This window comes from Centropristis striata, chromosome 16, assembly GCF_030273125.1.
Source record: "Centropristis striata isolate RG_2023a ecotype Rhode Island chromosome 16, C.striata_1.0, whole genome shotgun sequence".
In the NCBI taxonomy this organism is placed as follows: domain Eukaryota; kingdom Metazoa; phylum Chordata; class Actinopteri; order Perciformes; family Serranidae; genus Centropristis; species Centropristis striata.
In genome coordinates, this window is record NC_081532.1 from 6,250,256 (window position 1) to 6,267,764 (window position 17,509).

The window sequence follows — 17,509 nt, forward strand, 5'->3', positions numbered from 1 at the left end:
TAATGAATAGCCATGAGTTTGGTATGTGTTGTTGTTTCACGTTCAAGTGAGCGAGAGGAGGAGAAGGAGGAGGGAGATCTGGTGTAACCACAGATTCCACCTTGCTTTGATACATTGCACTGAATGAACCGTTCCTCATTTCCATAAGCCCAGCGAGGCCGGCTAATAAGTGATTGGTATTCTCCTCGCGGCCCGGCCCGCTCTTCGATAAGCTCGGCGCGCACACAGCCAGAGCCCTCAGCATGATCTCATTTCCTGTCTCCCCACCGCCACAAACAAACGCAGTCAAAGGCGCAATTGTTCTGCTTCCCTGAGCATTGTTGGTGAAACTGCTGTTGTTTCTCAGTTGTTCACACAAAAAAAACAAACCACAACGCACACGGACACAAACCCATGCGACAATCAGCTCCGGGTGCCGAGGGTGTCTGAGAGAGTTCACTCCATAGATTGTGGTTTCACACACACACTGCTGCTCATAAACATACAGTGTTGTAGACGTAGATATGCTCACAACATAACCCGCCTGTGGAGTAGCGATAACTGAGGCTAAACAAAGGCCCTTTAATGTCAGTGTAAGCCCTTGTCCTGAAGGGGGCTTTGTGTGTATGTGTAACTGTGTGCATGTCTGTCTCTCTGTTTGCACACAAACTATGTTTGTATATACTTCATGCAGTTTTTCTGTATTTGTGTGTTTGTTTGAAAAACGGAGATAAAATGAGACCGAAACAGTGCGAGAGCGAGGAAGAGAATTGGTCCACCAAAGGTCCCAGTGTCTCTAATCTTCTAATTCTGTAAATGAGCAGAGGAAATGAGAGAGCAAATATACAAAGAGAAAGTTTCCTAGTCAGCAAAACACATAGTTTATGCATGTATTCTGTTCACCAGATGGGTGTTGACAGTAGCGCCTGATTAAACAGAGCTAGCAGACATACATATTCTTTTTCACAGTTGTTTTTTACAACCCCATGATGGCCTATTGCTCTCTATCTCCAGTCAGTGGGGAAAAAAGATAACTAAAGATCATAATCTTCACAATTTTACCTAGACACATTTTATATTTCTATCTATTATGTATTATTAAAACCCTGTTAAATCTCAACAAATTTCCCTGTCACTAGTAACTGCTTCAAGGGCTCATAGAGGCTGCAGAGCTTTGGAAATCCAGCCAAAAAGCCATGGTGGTTCCCAGACATGAGTTTTTTAAAGACCTCAGTCTGGGGAGCCAGTGGAGTTGATGTAACAGCAGGAATATAGAAGATGAAAACTCTCTTTTTTTAGTCTGTGCGGAGGAGGCTAGATAGTTTAGCGAGAGAAGGTGAAGAGCGTATAGTGTATTTGGCAGTGAGGGCTCTGTATCCATCCTACTCCTCTGGCTGCACTGAGTGCAGTTCCTGGCAGGCTCAGTTGCCCTGCACCCTTCTGATAACTCACCGCTTGGCTTTTTCATTGTCTCTACATTCCACTGGCTTAAAACGGAGGTCACCTTTTTCTAACGGCGTATCAGCATCCATCGGAATAATGTCAAAGCGTCCGTGCAGAGCAGGAAGCCAGGGAACAGAGAGCACCAGCTACTACAGTTAAAACATGCAGCTTTATTCCACCACTCGGATAATTTTGGCATAATTTTGACTTGCAGAGCAACACTTCTCAAAAAGAGATTATTCCTTGTTACAGGGCCAGATTGTGGTGAGATGCTGGAAGCACAAACAGTCATTTGATGTGTGTTTGCGTTGCAATTTTCCATGAGTGATGTTTGTGAGTAAACCTTGTGGTAACCGCTTGGCCAGACATGACGCCTGCTCTGCTCCGGGCCCTGACTCCGCCCCTCACATGTGTGAGTTTGTACACATGCTTCTGTCACATCTGACACTGGGACACCAGTCTAAAGCCACATGCTCTTACGCCATGGGGGGGACGGCCATAAAACCCGAGCCACATGCACGTAATTGCCTGCCGTAAAGTTTTATCCCTGAGCGACCTCTCAGATGGAGCTGAGCTCCACATCTATAGTGGGAGGACTATGAGAATGTAGTGGCACTATGTAGTTAGCCCTCCCTGCTCATAATAGCTCACCCAGTACTGGAGGAAAAAAAACAAGACATTTGTGACTTTTCCCCTCTTTTCTTGTGTCATCATCTCGCTAACCTTTTCTCTCTTTATTTCTCTCAGCTTTCCTCCATCCCTTGCTCACTGTCAAGTCCAATCGCCATCAACATATTCATGTCCACAGAGAAACACATTCCACTGTCGGAGAGAGAGCGATATTAGCAACAAAGTGAGAGAAGGACACAGACTTAAATGTTAAATGCTTTCTGTGTCATTTTGGGCCAGTGACCACCTCATATTTTAAAATCTGATATACTTTTACTATTTCCATCCATTGGATTAATTCTGTCATTCAGCTACTGTGTGTGTTTAATGTATTTATAGTGGCTTAGTGATGGGATTTTGACTGATGGAAGCTATTTTAGCCTTTTAGGCTCGCGGGAACTCTCACACGTCCAACCTACACGCAAACCGTCATCTAACTATAGAAAGTCTTTAGACCTCGTAGGTGTACGTTTTGTCTGTGCCAAATGACAGCGAACATTTTCAAATATGGCACTGCAGTTGCTAGCGGGGTAAGCCGTATAACAACACCCAGGATATTGCCACTGTAGCTTTTGTGTAATAGTTTGTAGGCCATGTGTGTGTTGATGCGTTGTGTTGGAGTAACACAGTAGCACCATAATGCCCACAGCTCGGGGTTCACCCTTGTCTGCAACGGGTGCTGTGATGCAGACAGACAGCTCTCTCCTGTGCTCCTTGAGGCTGTGTGTGTGTGCGTGTGTGTGTGTGTGTGCATACAAGTCAGAAGGAGGCCACTGTGCATGGTTTGGTGGCTGACCTCCGAGGACAGGTGCCCCCACATCCCTCAGTAGGCACACACACACACACACACACACACACACACACACACACACACACACACACACACACACACACACAAATAGCCTCTGCACCATTTTCCTTGATTTGAGTTAACCAAACAGACAGTTGCCTTGTGACAGAGACACACGCGCATAAAGCATGTGTAGCTGCATGCTATGATCATCCACAGGGCCTCAGCCTCTCTCCAGCCATAGGGTGTGTCCTTCCTGCCCGAGACAGGCTCCAGTTCCAGGCCAGCCCAGCGACGGGGACAAGGAAAAATAACAGCCCCGAGTTTTTGACTGTCCTCACAAGTGTTTGTTTTTCACGTAGTTTAGGGAAAACACACCAACATCGCGTTGAATTTGCAATCCCTCTGTAATTAAATGTGACTTCTCTGATGGCCTTTTGGATGCTGCGGAGGCGCTGGTGCGGCGGAGTGCGTAAGCAGATGTGACGGCGTTTAAGAATTTAAGGCAGCGGTGTCACGGCTCATTGTTACACTTCCAAGAGAACAGTTGTGCTTCTCATTGTCAAGGAAAGCTTTCCACTGTGTCACTGAGCATTTGAATATTTCAGGTTTGGAAAATTTTGCCTGAGTAAAAATATCCCATTTTCATAGTGACAGATATTCTTCCCCATCATGCTCTCTCCCAGACGGAGCCCTGGCTGTTTAAACAGAGGGTTTGTTTACCTCTTCCAGCGTCACCGTGCTCCCCCTCTCCCCTGCTCTCCTCCTTTCCTTCTGTTTTTATTTTGGCTGAAAATTGTGTTGGATTATTTCAACACATTTTCCCTTTATCCCGTTGGAAGCCAGTTTCAAGTGGAGAGGATTACGTCGGTAAATACGTTTCCTTTTGGTACAAAGCTCCAAAGCCACTCACCAGTGAAAGGGGGCCTTGATAAGAAAATTGTGTCAAGCACGCTACCTCACCTCAGGATTCACCTCCCCCTCATCACCCTTCCACTCCAGTCTCCCCTTGTTTCCTCTCCACCATTCCCACCCACACTAATTCCCTCTATTTCCTATTTTCTCTTCAACTATTTTGACGTCTAGTGGGGATGACAAAGCCGACCCCTAGAGTTGAAACACATTAGTTATCCATGTGTTAATAAATAATTTTTAACTTGCAGTTAAGTGCCTCAGATCCTTTTTAGACTGCCAACAAAAACCATAATAATAATAATAATAATAATAATAATACATTTTATTTGTAAAGCACTTTTCATAAAGATATCTCAAAGTGCTACAGAAACCAGAAACGAAATAAACAAAAGACTAAGAGAAAACTCAGACACATTAAAATCAGCAGTAGATAAAAAAGACACAGGTAATAAAGTACATTATTAAGAGATTAAGGTGCAGAGACAATAATAAAAACATTGAATAGACTTCTAGTAAAAGTAAGCTGGGCAGTAATTATCTTTTATTCCAACGGAACTACTTGATTAATATCAGGTGCCAACACCTGATATTAATGCTATTGTACTGGTGACAGCCATGGCCGAGGCATTTCGATTTTTCGTGTTGCACGTGTAGATCCGCCCCCTGGGGGGATAGAATGAAATTTAGCAGAAACGGACATTTTTAAGTAAAGGATACTTAAAAATGGCCTGATTAGAATTTGGAGGTCAAAGGTCAAGGTGTCTGTGACCTCACATACACTTTAACTAAGAATTTGTATGCTGATTATGAATTATTTTTTATTCACTGGGACATTGTAATGTTCTGCAAAAACACTTGCACATACATACCTCGCATAGATTGTGACCATGTTTTACATTTGATTGGATAATGAATTGGTGACTCTAATCTTGAGTGTAAACCTTGAAACTTCATGAAATTCCTTCAAAATCTTCTTCATATATTAAGAGTCTGCTCAGACACAAATGCAAAATGACACTTGATGGCAGAGGAATGTAACCACAAAGTGTTTCTGTTTTATTCTATCATCACCAACTCCAAGTTTCTTACAATGTATTAGAATGTATCTTTTAGCTTGTATAAAGACTGCACTCTTTTCTTCCTTGGTATTAATCAGTTAAGCTAATTTATCAATATTGCATATTGTTTAGCTGATGGGAGCCCCCTTCACTTTGTTGTGGAGAGGCAGAAAGCATGTAGTAGGTTTCTTGTGCTGTGTGTCGTTATGGCAGCAGAGGCTCGATATCCAGGAAAGCTGATGTCATTCTCTCTGGAAGCTCATGGAAAGTTCAGTCTTTGTGTCTGTTCTGTGTTGAGCAAATTCAATATGAACTTGACCATCTGTATTCAGCCCTCGTTATTGATGGGATACATTTAATAGCTTATTATGTCTTTCTCCACTGCGGTCTGATATTTTTTATACAGACATCTTGATGTAAAGTCATGTCTGACTGTATATTCACCCGTAGACTCACTGCTTTATTTCTTCCTCTGTCTCTGCAGTATAACTTTGTGGGGAGAATCCTTGGCCCTCGGGGACTCACAGCCAAACAGTTGGAAGCAGAGACGGGATGCAAAATCATGGTGCGAGGCAAAAGCTCCATGAGAGACAAGAAGAAGGTAAGCTCATCGACACGGCAGAGAGAAAGCCGAGCATGTTTCATGTGTTTTAACTTGGAGTCCACTTACAGAATAAAAAAAAAAGTCCTACATTTCTTTTACCAAAGCAAACACACTAAAGCTCACCTCTTTTTTTTCTCCACAAGCATTCATACCCTGTCGTGAGTATAGCGTAAAACTTGCAGTCACACAAAAACATCCCAGTAGCGCTGTGCACAGACAGACATGAGGCAGACACACGCTCCGTTCATGCCTGCTGGCTGCATTCTGACATCTGATAGGGCTGTTTGCAAAATGCTGCGCAGTGGAAAGTACAGAAGGCAGTAGTTGGGAGGACGGCTGAGGCCAGGGTCAGCCTCTATTTCTGGACCTCCTGAGCTGAGGTTGAGGACTTAAAAGGTTAATGTTGTGTGTTTACACATCCTGAGACCCGAGAGGTGAACTTAGGCAAAAAAACTGCGACCAGATTGGTGGTCAACAAAATTCCCCAGCAGCCACAATCTGCCCTAGAGCATGGGTCTCAAACTCGCGGGCCAATTGTGGCCCTCGTGATGATATTTTGTGGCCCTCACCTTTATATGAAAGTTTAATGTGAGTTTTATATGAATGGTACTCTACCGTGTTGTGTGTGGAAGGTCCCTTTCATTTCTTTTCTTGGTAATTTTGTGTCTTTTTTTCGTCATTTTGTTTCTTTTTTAAGTAATTTAGGGTTTTTTTTGGTCATTTTGTGTTTTTTTTGGTAATTTTGTGTATTTTTTTTGGTCATTTTGTGTCTTTTTAAAGTAATTTAATTTTTTTTTTCAGTCATTTTGTGTCTTTTTAAAGTAATTTTGTGTCTTTTTTTGGTCATTTTGATACTGCCTCCAGTGGCCCCCAGGTAATTTGAGTTTGAGACCCCTGCCCTAGAAGGCTGAATGGCATCGAGGTCACATGTCTGTGGTGTGTATGTGAATGCACATACAGATACATCTCAATCTATATTATATAGATTCATTACACATAGAGTGAAATATTTGTGTAATATTACAAGAAAAACAGGCTTGAAATATTTCTCTTTAATACGAGTTTCACTTTCTGAAATGATTGAGAACATTTTTTGAACTTTTTCATGATATTCTAATCTTTTGAGATGTACCTGTATGTGGCCACAGCTATTTGCACCTGTTGTGTTATTTTACCTGTATTTTCACAAATTCACAAATACAGCCACATTTCACCATTTGAAAACCATTTGAAGACTGACTATGATGTAAAACTATGCTGGTGAGAGTCTGACCATGTTTGGTCGTCCTGTATTGCCCTACTGTCAGGTCAACCTTGCAGAGTTCCGTCTTTAAAGCCTACACAGTTGACTCATGGCACATTTGAGCTGCCTACATACTGAAATTTGATGCACCATACCACTAATGCTACAGCAACAGCAATGTACATGCATCCCCAAGGGACCGCAGAGTGTGTCGCATCAGATTTGATGATGTACTTTGAAGTTACTGTGAGGACAAAATGACAAATTGTTTTAAAAATCGTGGTATTTCAAGCATCTGTGCATACATTGCCCATGGGTTTCAACTGTGTGATAATAGCTACTTTAGGCTGTTTGTTTTTTTTTCTCTTCCTCATTGGGTGACACCTTTTTTTTCTTCTTTTTTTTTTTTTTTAAACTAAGAGAAACACATGACATTGTTTTTAAATACTTTCCCAGTTGCTCAGATTTTCCAGGCAGTGGTGCTATATTACAATACATTTACATAAGTCAGAAGGAGTGTATTTTCATCCCTCTTGGTTTGGGAAACACCTTCTCTCCACACACACACACACACACACACACACACTCTCTCACAAGCTCAGTCCACAGTGCATAGTAACAAAAACAGGATTCATACTCACAGACGTACACATATTTTTCAGCTGAGTCATAATCTTAGAAGCTCCAGTTTGCTGCAGGGCCAACGTTTTCTTTCCGCTTTGTGTTTTTTATGGCTCCTCCATTCGTACTTTAATTTCTATCTCTTCCTCTCATTTCCCTCTGAGTTTGTTCATTATCACAGAACAAGATAAAGATGCTCTGCTTTGGTTCTTTCTTTGCAATTAGATCCAGAAGTAGTTTAATGGGGTTTGAAGGCACCAGTACAAACTCTCTCTCTATCTCACACACACACACACACACACACACACACACACACACACACACACACACACACACGCACACTGATGTTCGTGTCACTCAAGTTCGTCTTAGCTCATTACATGAATCTATGATTACCTTCATAACCTCTTACCATCTTAAAACTTAATGGGCTGTGACAGTTTGTTTGGACAGGACATGTCAAAGGCTTTGTGCAATTACCAAGCTAACAAAGGCTCAATACAGTTAAACATTTTTATAAAAACACAGCTGAGCAGGGGATCATGTCTTTTCTCAGTGTTGTGATATGGGCTGGTCAGGGAATTGCCCAACACTAAGAATATTTCACAGACAGAACTGGCTTCTATCTAAGGTAATTATATCATAATTATAGAGGTAATTGTATTTTTAAGATGGCAAAATACTTATTATCATCTATATAATTAACAGATTTTTGCCTCGGGAAGCACAGTTTGAAATATATTTCTGATGGCAATCATTTTAACTGATTATATATATCAGATTCAAGATCTTTTCATTAGAAAATATATTAAAATCATTGAGATTTGTCCTTAAATTGATTTCCTTTTTTTGCTAGGATCTACCAAACAAAAACTTTTTTTCTAGTCTATAGAATACAATTTGGATACTGCATATCGTTCATAAAGCCATTACTTTAAAATTTTGAAGAGCCATTGTTGCCCAAAAAGAGAGAAAACATGTTGGAATGGAGCCACAAACCTTATTTTGAGCTTTGCAATGAAGATGAAACAGCCTACTAAGTCTAAATTTGTCTACAAACATTACTAATAGGTCATAATGAGCATTTATTAATATTATTTTATCAGAATGCAGCGAGGACCTGAGTGCAAATGTGGAATCGAAAGCTTGCCTAGTTATGGAAAACTCAAAACTTCACTTGAAGTTGGCAAATTTAGAGGTAAAGGTGCCGGGCTGTAGACTTTTGTAAGCTATAATACACAATTTAGTTGACTAAAATCTGAAAAAATAAATAAATAAATAAATAAATAAATATATATATATATATATATATATATATATATATATATATATATATATATATATAATGATACTGTATAAAAGCTATTAGGGTTGTCACGATACAAAAATTTTGAATTCGATACCGATACTCAGGAAAATATTCGATACTCGATACCATTTTTGATTCCACCAGGATAAAAACAAAGACCCCAAAATTTAACAGAAATATTTTTATTAGCAAGAAAAATGCAACATGTGAAAATTCACAGAACAACAGGTTAAATATTTATAATAAAAAACAGTTGTGCAAAAAGAAACTGCAACTATGATAAAAAGCTTCAGGTCTGAGGTAGTACAACAAGTAAAACATAAATACAATAAACAATAACAATTATAACAATATTTTCATCTGCGTGTGTTTGGGGGGTGTCGATACTTTTGAAAATGAGTATTGTATCCGGATACAACGTTTTAGTATCGATACTTTTTTGAGTATCGATACTTTTGAAAACCTTAAAAGCTATACATTTTTACAGTTGAAGAATACAAATAGCTTTGGGCCTACACCAATGTAAATAAAAACATTTTGTCCCAGCCACAGGGAGCCACTGTAGATGGCTTGAAGAGCCACATTTGGCTCCGGAGCCTCAGGTTGCCCACCCCCTGGTCTAGCCCTAACTGTCAGTTTTCTATACAACACTTAATATTCTTAATTGTCCATTAAAATGAAATTCTCCTACCTCTCTGTCTCTGTCCCTGACGTCAGACTACACTGGTTCTAGGTTTTAATATTTACATTAATGTTCGGGTTAGGCCGCGGAGAGGAAAAAAGACAAAAATAACCCCAAAGGTCTGCCAGTTGTTACATCCGTCGCTGTCTCCACTGTCATTAAATCACAAGAACCAGTGTGGGGTTAGCTCCCTGGGACCAGCAGCTTGTGGAGGGCCGGGGTGAGGGTGTCATCACCGTGGCTCGGCCCCAGACAAAGCCTCCGCCGCAGCCTCCAGTCGCTGCGTCCTCAACCTCAGTATTTCCAGCTTGATGCCCTGTGGCAGCAGAGGAAGCCGCGGGAGCAGCTTAGCCAGTGTGTTTATTCAGGATCCATTAGCGGCAGCGTTTTTATGCTCTCAATAATTCAGCTGGTTGCTCCCTCCTGGGCTGCACTGCCTGGCGGGGAGTCGGCTCACTGGAGCTATGCAGTGGGAGAGAGACGAAGAGACGGAGGGAGAGAGGCAGAGTCAAATAAAGAACAATGGCAAGAGGAGAGCAGATCAAGGAGACAATAAGGGGAGAGATGCAGGCGAAGAGAAAATGTGCTATTTAACAAAATATTGCTTATAATTAGGGATGCACTAATCTTTTATTTTTTGGATACTGAGTATCTACCGATATAAAGTTAAACCATTTGTGTTATAATTATTTTTTGGATTTCCTTTGATTTTTTCTTATAATAATTTGTATGCTAATTATTTTTGATTGACACCATTTATCATTTGACATCATTTGTACTTTTTAAACCTGCTTTCACTAAATATTTTCCTGAAAAAGACTTTGCTTCGTCAGCTGTTTTACCGTTTTCGTCACAGATCTGAGTCACTGTAATGATGTCATAGGAACTTTGTCATTTAAATGCATACAAACTACAACCCAGATTCCAAAATAAGCTGGGATCCTGTGCAAAACAAGTAAAAAACAGAATGCATTTAATTCAGATTGTAGATTTACAGAAACAATATATATTATCTATGTACAGTTTTCAATTTAATATTTGTAAAAACGGATTGTCAAGTTCTCATAATCTGATTTATTTTCATTTTGGATTTTTTTTTAATCATTTGTATTTCTTTATTTTTTCTTTATTTTCTTTCTACTGTTTTTATATTACAATATATTACATTTATGTAAATTCCACTAGAAGAGGTTGCATATTTAGATTCGAAAATCGAGAAAGAACCCTGCAAAAAATGCTTTTATGATACATGTATTTACATGGCAGTTATAATTAGGGCTGCAACTAAGGATTATTTTCATTATCGATTAATCTGTTGATTATTCAAACGATTAATCGATTAGTTGTTCGGTCAATAAAATGTATAAAAATATCAATCAGTGTTTCCCAAACCACAAGATGACGTCCTCAAATCTCTTGTTTTGTCCACAAACCAAAGAGATATTCAGTTTATTGTCATAAAGGAACAAAGAAACCAGAAATATTCACATTGAAGAAGCTGAAATCAGAGAATTTGGACTTATTGTCTTTAAAAAACTGCTCAAACCAATTATCGGATTATCAAAATAGTTGACGAGTAATTTAATAATCAATTATTGTTCGATTAATGGAATAATTGTTGCAGCTCTAGTTATAATCACAGTATGGAAACAGTGCAATTCCTAAACCCACCTGTGCATGTGTGGGACTTTGTTAAGCTCAAATAATGGGAGACAAAAGAGACAAAGGCAGAATAATAAACTGTCCCAGGACTTCACAGCCTGATCAAACTAGACTAAATATAAAGTGTCGGTGAGAGTGACTCAGTTCAGCTAGGATCCTGTAATGACACTTCTGGACACCAGACCAAACCAGTCTTTGTTCAGACAGGATGAATCACAGACTCTTCAATAGGGAGCACCTCCTTTAAGATTTCCATGACACCAGTATGCTCAGCCCTCTTCCAGTCTTTAGTATTTTGGGGCTTTTTCTTAGTTTGTTGTTAAACCTTGTAAAGTCTTTGGTTATTGCCCAGAGGGATGAAGCTTGTGTGCTGTGTCCTTTTTGATGATTGTTGTCTAAACAGTTTGAAGGAAAGAAGGACTCCTCCTGGATCCTTGTTCCAATCCAACTTTCATCTAATGTGGCAGCTTGAGTCCCACTGGTTTTCCCTCTTACAGTCAAGCTTAATGCAAAACAACAGCAGGAACAACAGCAATTAAATTACAGGTACGCTATATCGACCAAGTAGAATAGGGATTCCCCTCCCTTTTTTTTTTTGCAAAAAACAATTTACTAATTCTATTTTGGCTACCACACAGTGTGAGATTACAGTTAGCACCACAGACAGCTGTTCCACTCTGAGCCAAACTAAGTGTCCTTTCAAACTTGCACTGTGAGAAATGCTTTATATCAAACGAATTTCTTGTGATGAGTTTTTCTGCTGATTGTCCTGATACGTTATAGCTAAAATTGTGGTGTCAGCACGGCCACTGGCAGGAGAACAGAACGGTTCACAGTGTTGGACCTTCAACCCTCTCCAGTAAATTAACAGTGCCACACACAGCACCCACATTCTAGTGCTTAGAACTAATGTGTGACATTGCCAATCAATATGTTAAACTTGATTGGCCTCCTGGCACTGCAGCACGCCCACTTGTTTTATTTAAAGTTTAAGCTGACTTGTTTTTTTCCCCCCAGAGTTCTGATTACTTGACCCGCTGCAACTGAAAGTTAGTTTCTTCTTCATTAAGAGTTTATAGGGAGCTATTGTGTTGATGAGCAAAGCACTGTGATGTCCTGGTGTTACTTTTGATGGGCTGTGAATGGCTTTGAGAGAAGGAAATAGATGTCACATGAATGGCAAATATCATGAAGTGTAGTGGCTCCTGAAACATGGTTTACAGGGGAAATCATTTATATAATTTCCTCTTTGTGTGTGAATAAAAGAACCACAGTACAGCACTCCTCCAGAGCGAGGTAACCTGACATGTCGGTAACTCTTTGTCCTTTTAAATGTAGACCGTTCATATAGTGTTATTTCTTAACAAAAAGAGACAAATTAGATCATTGGAGTTGACCTGTTGACCTTGATATTTTGTGAATATTTCAGTTTTTGAAAAGAAGGCTACATGGAGTTAAGTGTGATATAATTGCCTCTTTTTTTTCAAGGCAATATGGTCATTTTCTTTCTTTTTTCAATCCCGCTTTTAATTGGAATAATTTAAATTAAAAGCTGATTTTGATTGATTTTGCATTCTGAGATAAATTGTGACACCCTTTAATTTGAAGGCTGCCTGTGCTGTCCTGTGATTTGTTTTGTATAATATTCAATTCATCATTTATTTTTCATCATCCTTCCCATACAGCCCAGCCTGTCCTCTCATGTCCTTCTATGCCTCTGCAGCTCTCCACTGCACCTGTTTGCTGTGCTGGCATTTAGCCTGTGTTGCATTGACCCCAGTTGGAAACGTCCTCTAGGATCAAAGGAGAGGGGACTGTTCACAGCAGAAGAGTTAAAACAGTGCAAATACTTTCATTTATGAGTGTTACGAGTGCAACATCGGCATGACAAAATTGTAGCGCCGCGTAGTCCGAAATCCTGTTGAAGCAGCAGCGGTGTGGTATATTAAGTAGGACTGACCTTCAGTCAAAACTCCATGGATTGAAGGCTTTGTGTCTGCAAATATGTCCTTGAACAATGCAATGAATCTCTTCTAGCTAAAGGGGTGAACCTGACCCTGTGACCTAACTCTGTTGTTGAAGGGGGGGCAGGCACAATGACAGTAAGAACAGGATCAATAAACAGGGTTGGTACGGGTGCTTGAAATCCTTGAAAATGCTTGAATTTTAATGTCGAATTTCACGGTTTGAAAAGTGCTTGGATTTCGGATTAAGTGCTTGTAAATGCGTGAAATGCTTACTGTATTGTCTCTTGCAATCTGACTATAGATAACCTATAAAAAAAATATAGGGCTCCTGAAGTAGCCTATTTGTGGGTCTTTCCTCCTAGTTTGGGTCGTGTTTAGTTCCACCAGCTGCCGGTTGATGATTTTATTGAGCTTCCTTTTGCTCCTAGCCCCTAGATTCCCATACCAGCATGTTTTATGAGATTAGCAAACTTTTAGTTGTTAAAAGTGTAATACCATTGCTGGTGGTATGGTTAAGTGGAGGCACTATCAAAATGACCAATAAAAGACACAAAATGACCAAAAATAAATAAATTACTTTAAAATGACACAAAATGACCAAAAAAAGACACAAAATGGGGGAAAAAAGGGACACAAAATGGAAAAATAGACACAATGACTGAAAAAACACTAAATTACTTAAAGACACAAAATGACCAGAAAATACACAAAATATTTTTTTTAAAAGACACAAAATTACCAAAAAAAGACACAGAATTACAAAATAAAGACAAAATTATTTTTAAAAAGACACAATTATTAAAAAAAAGACACAAAATTATTAAAAAAAAGACACAAAATTACCAAAAAAAAGTAATTAAAGGGACCTTCCACAAACAACACTGTAAAGTGCCATTCATATAAAACTCACATTAAACTTTCATATCAATGTGGGGGCCACAACATATCGTCACGAGGGCCGCTAGTTTGAGGCCCATGGCTTAGAATAACCTAAAAAGGAAGGGAAGGGTCAAACGATAAAGACAGTCTTCCATTTCTGTCACCATTTGCATGGGAGTGTCACCCATGTTGAGAATTGAGGCCTTAAACTTTATTGGGCTCAGGCTGAAGGGTGTGAAAGCCAGAAGGGAAACAGGTGCTGTACAGGCCATGGAAGTCTGGCAACATGACCAGTGACCATCAGTCTTTCCCTCTGATCTATTCTTAGATGTTGTCTCTAGAAGCAGCGTCCATGCTATTTATTCATGCTACATATTTTTGCCATAACCGATTACCCTCTGGTATGTGGTCACTGCCACGGCATTTGATGTGGGCAAGTGTGGACATTCTCTTCAAAGGCCTTCCAAGTGTTCCCCTCAGTGCTCGCCTCCCTCCCTCTTTTCTCACCCTCCCCCTCCTCCCTTCCTCCTGTTTGTCATGCTGTCACTTTCTCTCAGAGGGCACACCGTGACCTTGTTCACAGGCCGTCATGCTGCTGTGTGGGTGTGCGTGGATTCATGTGTGTGTGTGTCAGTGTGTGTCTTTTGCCATATCTTTGTCCACAATCCTAAATCAGAATCTGTCAGAGCAAACACACTGTACACACACACACACATGCACACAGATAGATGATTGACAGGTCTGGTTGGCTCCAACTTGGGCACCAATCAGTCAGTACAGTGCATTACCTGTATACCTGTATGGCTTCATACGGTGCCCTGAGTTCAGAGGCAGCCCTTATGGCCTGTCTGTCTGTGTCCCCTCTAGAAAATGCTGAGTCACCTTCCAGTCCCCATGTCCCATAATAGGCCATAAGCAAACAGCCATGGTGAAATAATGGCCTGACTGCTGAAACTAGGTCCTCCCCCCTGTGTGGAAAAGGGGAAAACGAGAGTGGAATATTGAACTCTCTTTTGTGCGCGTGTGTGTACACATGTGTATGTGTGTGTGTGTGTAAAGAGCAGTGCCATGGCAACAGGTCTCTGTGGAGTACAAAGCAGGTGGGTGGCACTCAAAGTGTGTGTGTGTGTGTGTGTGTGTGTGTGTGTGTGTGTGTGTGTGTGTGTGTGTGTGTGTGTGTGTGTGTGTGTGTGTGTGTGTGTGTGTGTGTGTGTGTGTGTGTGTGTGTGTGTGTGTGTGTGTGTGTGTGTGTGTGTGTGTGTGTGTGTGTGTGTGTGTGTGTGTGTGTGTGTGTGTGTGTGTGTGTGTGTGTGTGTGTGTGTGTGTACCCCCTGCAGATCGCCACAATGCATTGTTTGTAATTAGACACCCTCACAGTGGTCTAACTACTCACAAATGAGCAGTGATGTGAAGTTGGGCTGTTTGTGTTGTAGTGTTCATCAACAGTGTGTACAGACCTGCACTACCAGCAGGAGGGAGGAGGCTGAGATGCTCTTGACTGCTTGAGACTCTGACCTCCTTTTGGGAAAGGAAATCACAGTTTGGATTTTGAATCATGCTTGACTTACATTCCTTTTGACATTGCTCTTTTTTTTGTCTGTATAAATCAAATATTAAATATTACAATTGTAACATTATAGTCCTGTTTCAGGGTTTTAATGTGGTGTCACACATCAGAGAGTCTGAGGTTGTGTCTGTTTCAGACGACCTAGACCTCAACTCCTCACCTCGGGGGGAAGTCGTCAGCTTTCAAACCGCTGACTTTCATGGTTGTACAGTGACATGCGATACAACCTCAAAAGCTTTTTAGAGCACTCTTAGTGTCTGCTCACTGCATTTACTGTCAGTGGAGCAACCAGAACAGGGAGGAAAGCAGCTATGCTGAATGGAGAGGCGTGTTTTTAAAAAATGCAAATGTGAGGCTACTCCATATTTGTCTCTACATATTCTAACTTCTCACAAAAGAGTCAGGTTGGACTGGGCTTTTCATGGAGGCACCTGAAAACGTTGTGCAACATTTCCTAACCTCAGCCTTCCCAATTCAAATCTGGAAACGGCTTCCTATTTAACTGCATTGAAAGGCTATCGAGCTATGATGTCGGTTTTGAATACAGCCCATTTTGCCTTTCAGGCACCGCTAGTGCTACAATTTGGCACCCTCTGAGTGCTTTGGCGCAGCTTTTTCATGGGGGAAAACGACTCCCTCAGAGAGCTATTGTTACCCGAACAGCATTGTCCAGGCAAACACAAGTCAGAGACAGAGGCACACACTTTTATACCTTCACACAATGCTGCAGCACTTTGAACTATATCCATGTATCATTATTGCATTGCTACTAGTTAAGTTGGTGTGGCTTAAAAAAATCCCCATCTATCTCTCTCTGATCCCTTCATCCATCCATCTTTCACTGATATTAATTGCTGCAGGGCTAGCTGTCTTCTTTGTCTCTGTGAAGCGAGGGATCTATTAAAGAAGGGTGTCCTTTCAAAGTTAAAGCTAAATAGCTGACTAAAGGACCGCTCCTGTCATCCTGCTTCTCTTCACAGGGCCCCGTCGTCCTCTGTGTATGCCTGCCTCTCGCCTCCGCTTCCTCTGATATGCTGTGTTACTGCACTGGTGCTCCAACACACCCACACTGTCACATTCACTCACCGTCTCTCTCCCGCTCTCTCTCTATTGCTGTCCAGGAGGAGCAGAACAGAGGGAAGCCAAACTGGGAACACTTAAACGAAGACCTTCATGTCCTGATCACAGTGGAAGACACACAGGGCAGAGCCGAGATCAAGATGAGGAGAGCGGTGGAGGAGGTCAAGAAGCTCCTAGTACCTGCTGTGAGTACATACCACACACAAGCTCATAAATATATATATATATATATATATATATATATACAGTACAGGCCAAAAGTTTGGACACGCCTTCTCATTCAATGCGTTTCCTTTATTTTCATGACTATTGACATTGTAGATTCATCAAAACTATTAATGAACACATGTGGAATTATGTAGTTAACAAAAAAGTGTGAAATAACTGAAAACATGTCTTATATTCTAGTAAGCAAAGGGTGGCTACTTTGAGGAATCTAAAATACAAGACATGTTTTCAGTTATTTCACACTTTTTTTGTTAACCCTTTGATGCACAACATGGGTCTAAAGTGACCCGACAGAGATTTTATGTTCTATATCTTTGCAATAAATGATTTTCATCATTCAGTATTCAAGGTTTCCCTCAATTAGTTTGTTTTTGGTCATCATACATCCTAATTTTATGTTTTCCTTAATTCATTTTTTAATAAAATCCCTTTGTGTGTCACTACCCTTCTAATGCACAACATGGGTCAAAAATGACCCATATCAAGTATTTTGCAAAGCTAACTATTTAGCCAACTTTTTGGCTAAGTATTTAGCTATGGAGCTTGCTAAGCTAACTACTTAGCTAACTTATTGGCTAAGTAGGAAGCTTAGCAAGCTACTAAGCCAAGTAGTTAGCTATGTAATAACACAAAAACTTTTTTTCTTCATAAAGTATGAGAATCAAAATGGAAATAATTATCTGTTGGCATTTTTGACCCATGTTGTGCATCAAAGGGTTAAGTACATAATTCCATATGTGTTCATTCATAGTTTTGATGCCTTCAGTGAAAATCTACAATGTAAATAGTCATGAAAATAAAGAAAACGCATTG

At 40.4% G+C, this 17,509-nt stretch overlaps 1 protein-coding gene across 5 annotated transcripts in view; it reads left to right on the top strand.

The window, feature by feature from the left end:
* Positions 1-17,509, top strand: part of qkia (QKI, KH domain containing, RNA binding a) — a 94,607-nt gene that overhangs the window by 42,687 nt on the left and 34,411 nt on the right. For all 5 annotated transcript variants that reach the window (XM_059353317.1, XM_059353319.1, XM_059353316.1 and 2 more), the window contains exons 3-4: positions 5,339-5,455; positions 16,510-16,653. In XM_059353317.1, coding sequence (XP_059209300.1) covers positions 5,339-5,455; positions 16,510-16,653 — 261 coding nt within the window. The remainder of the gene's footprint in view (positions 1-5,338; positions 5,456-16,509; positions 16,654-17,509) is intronic.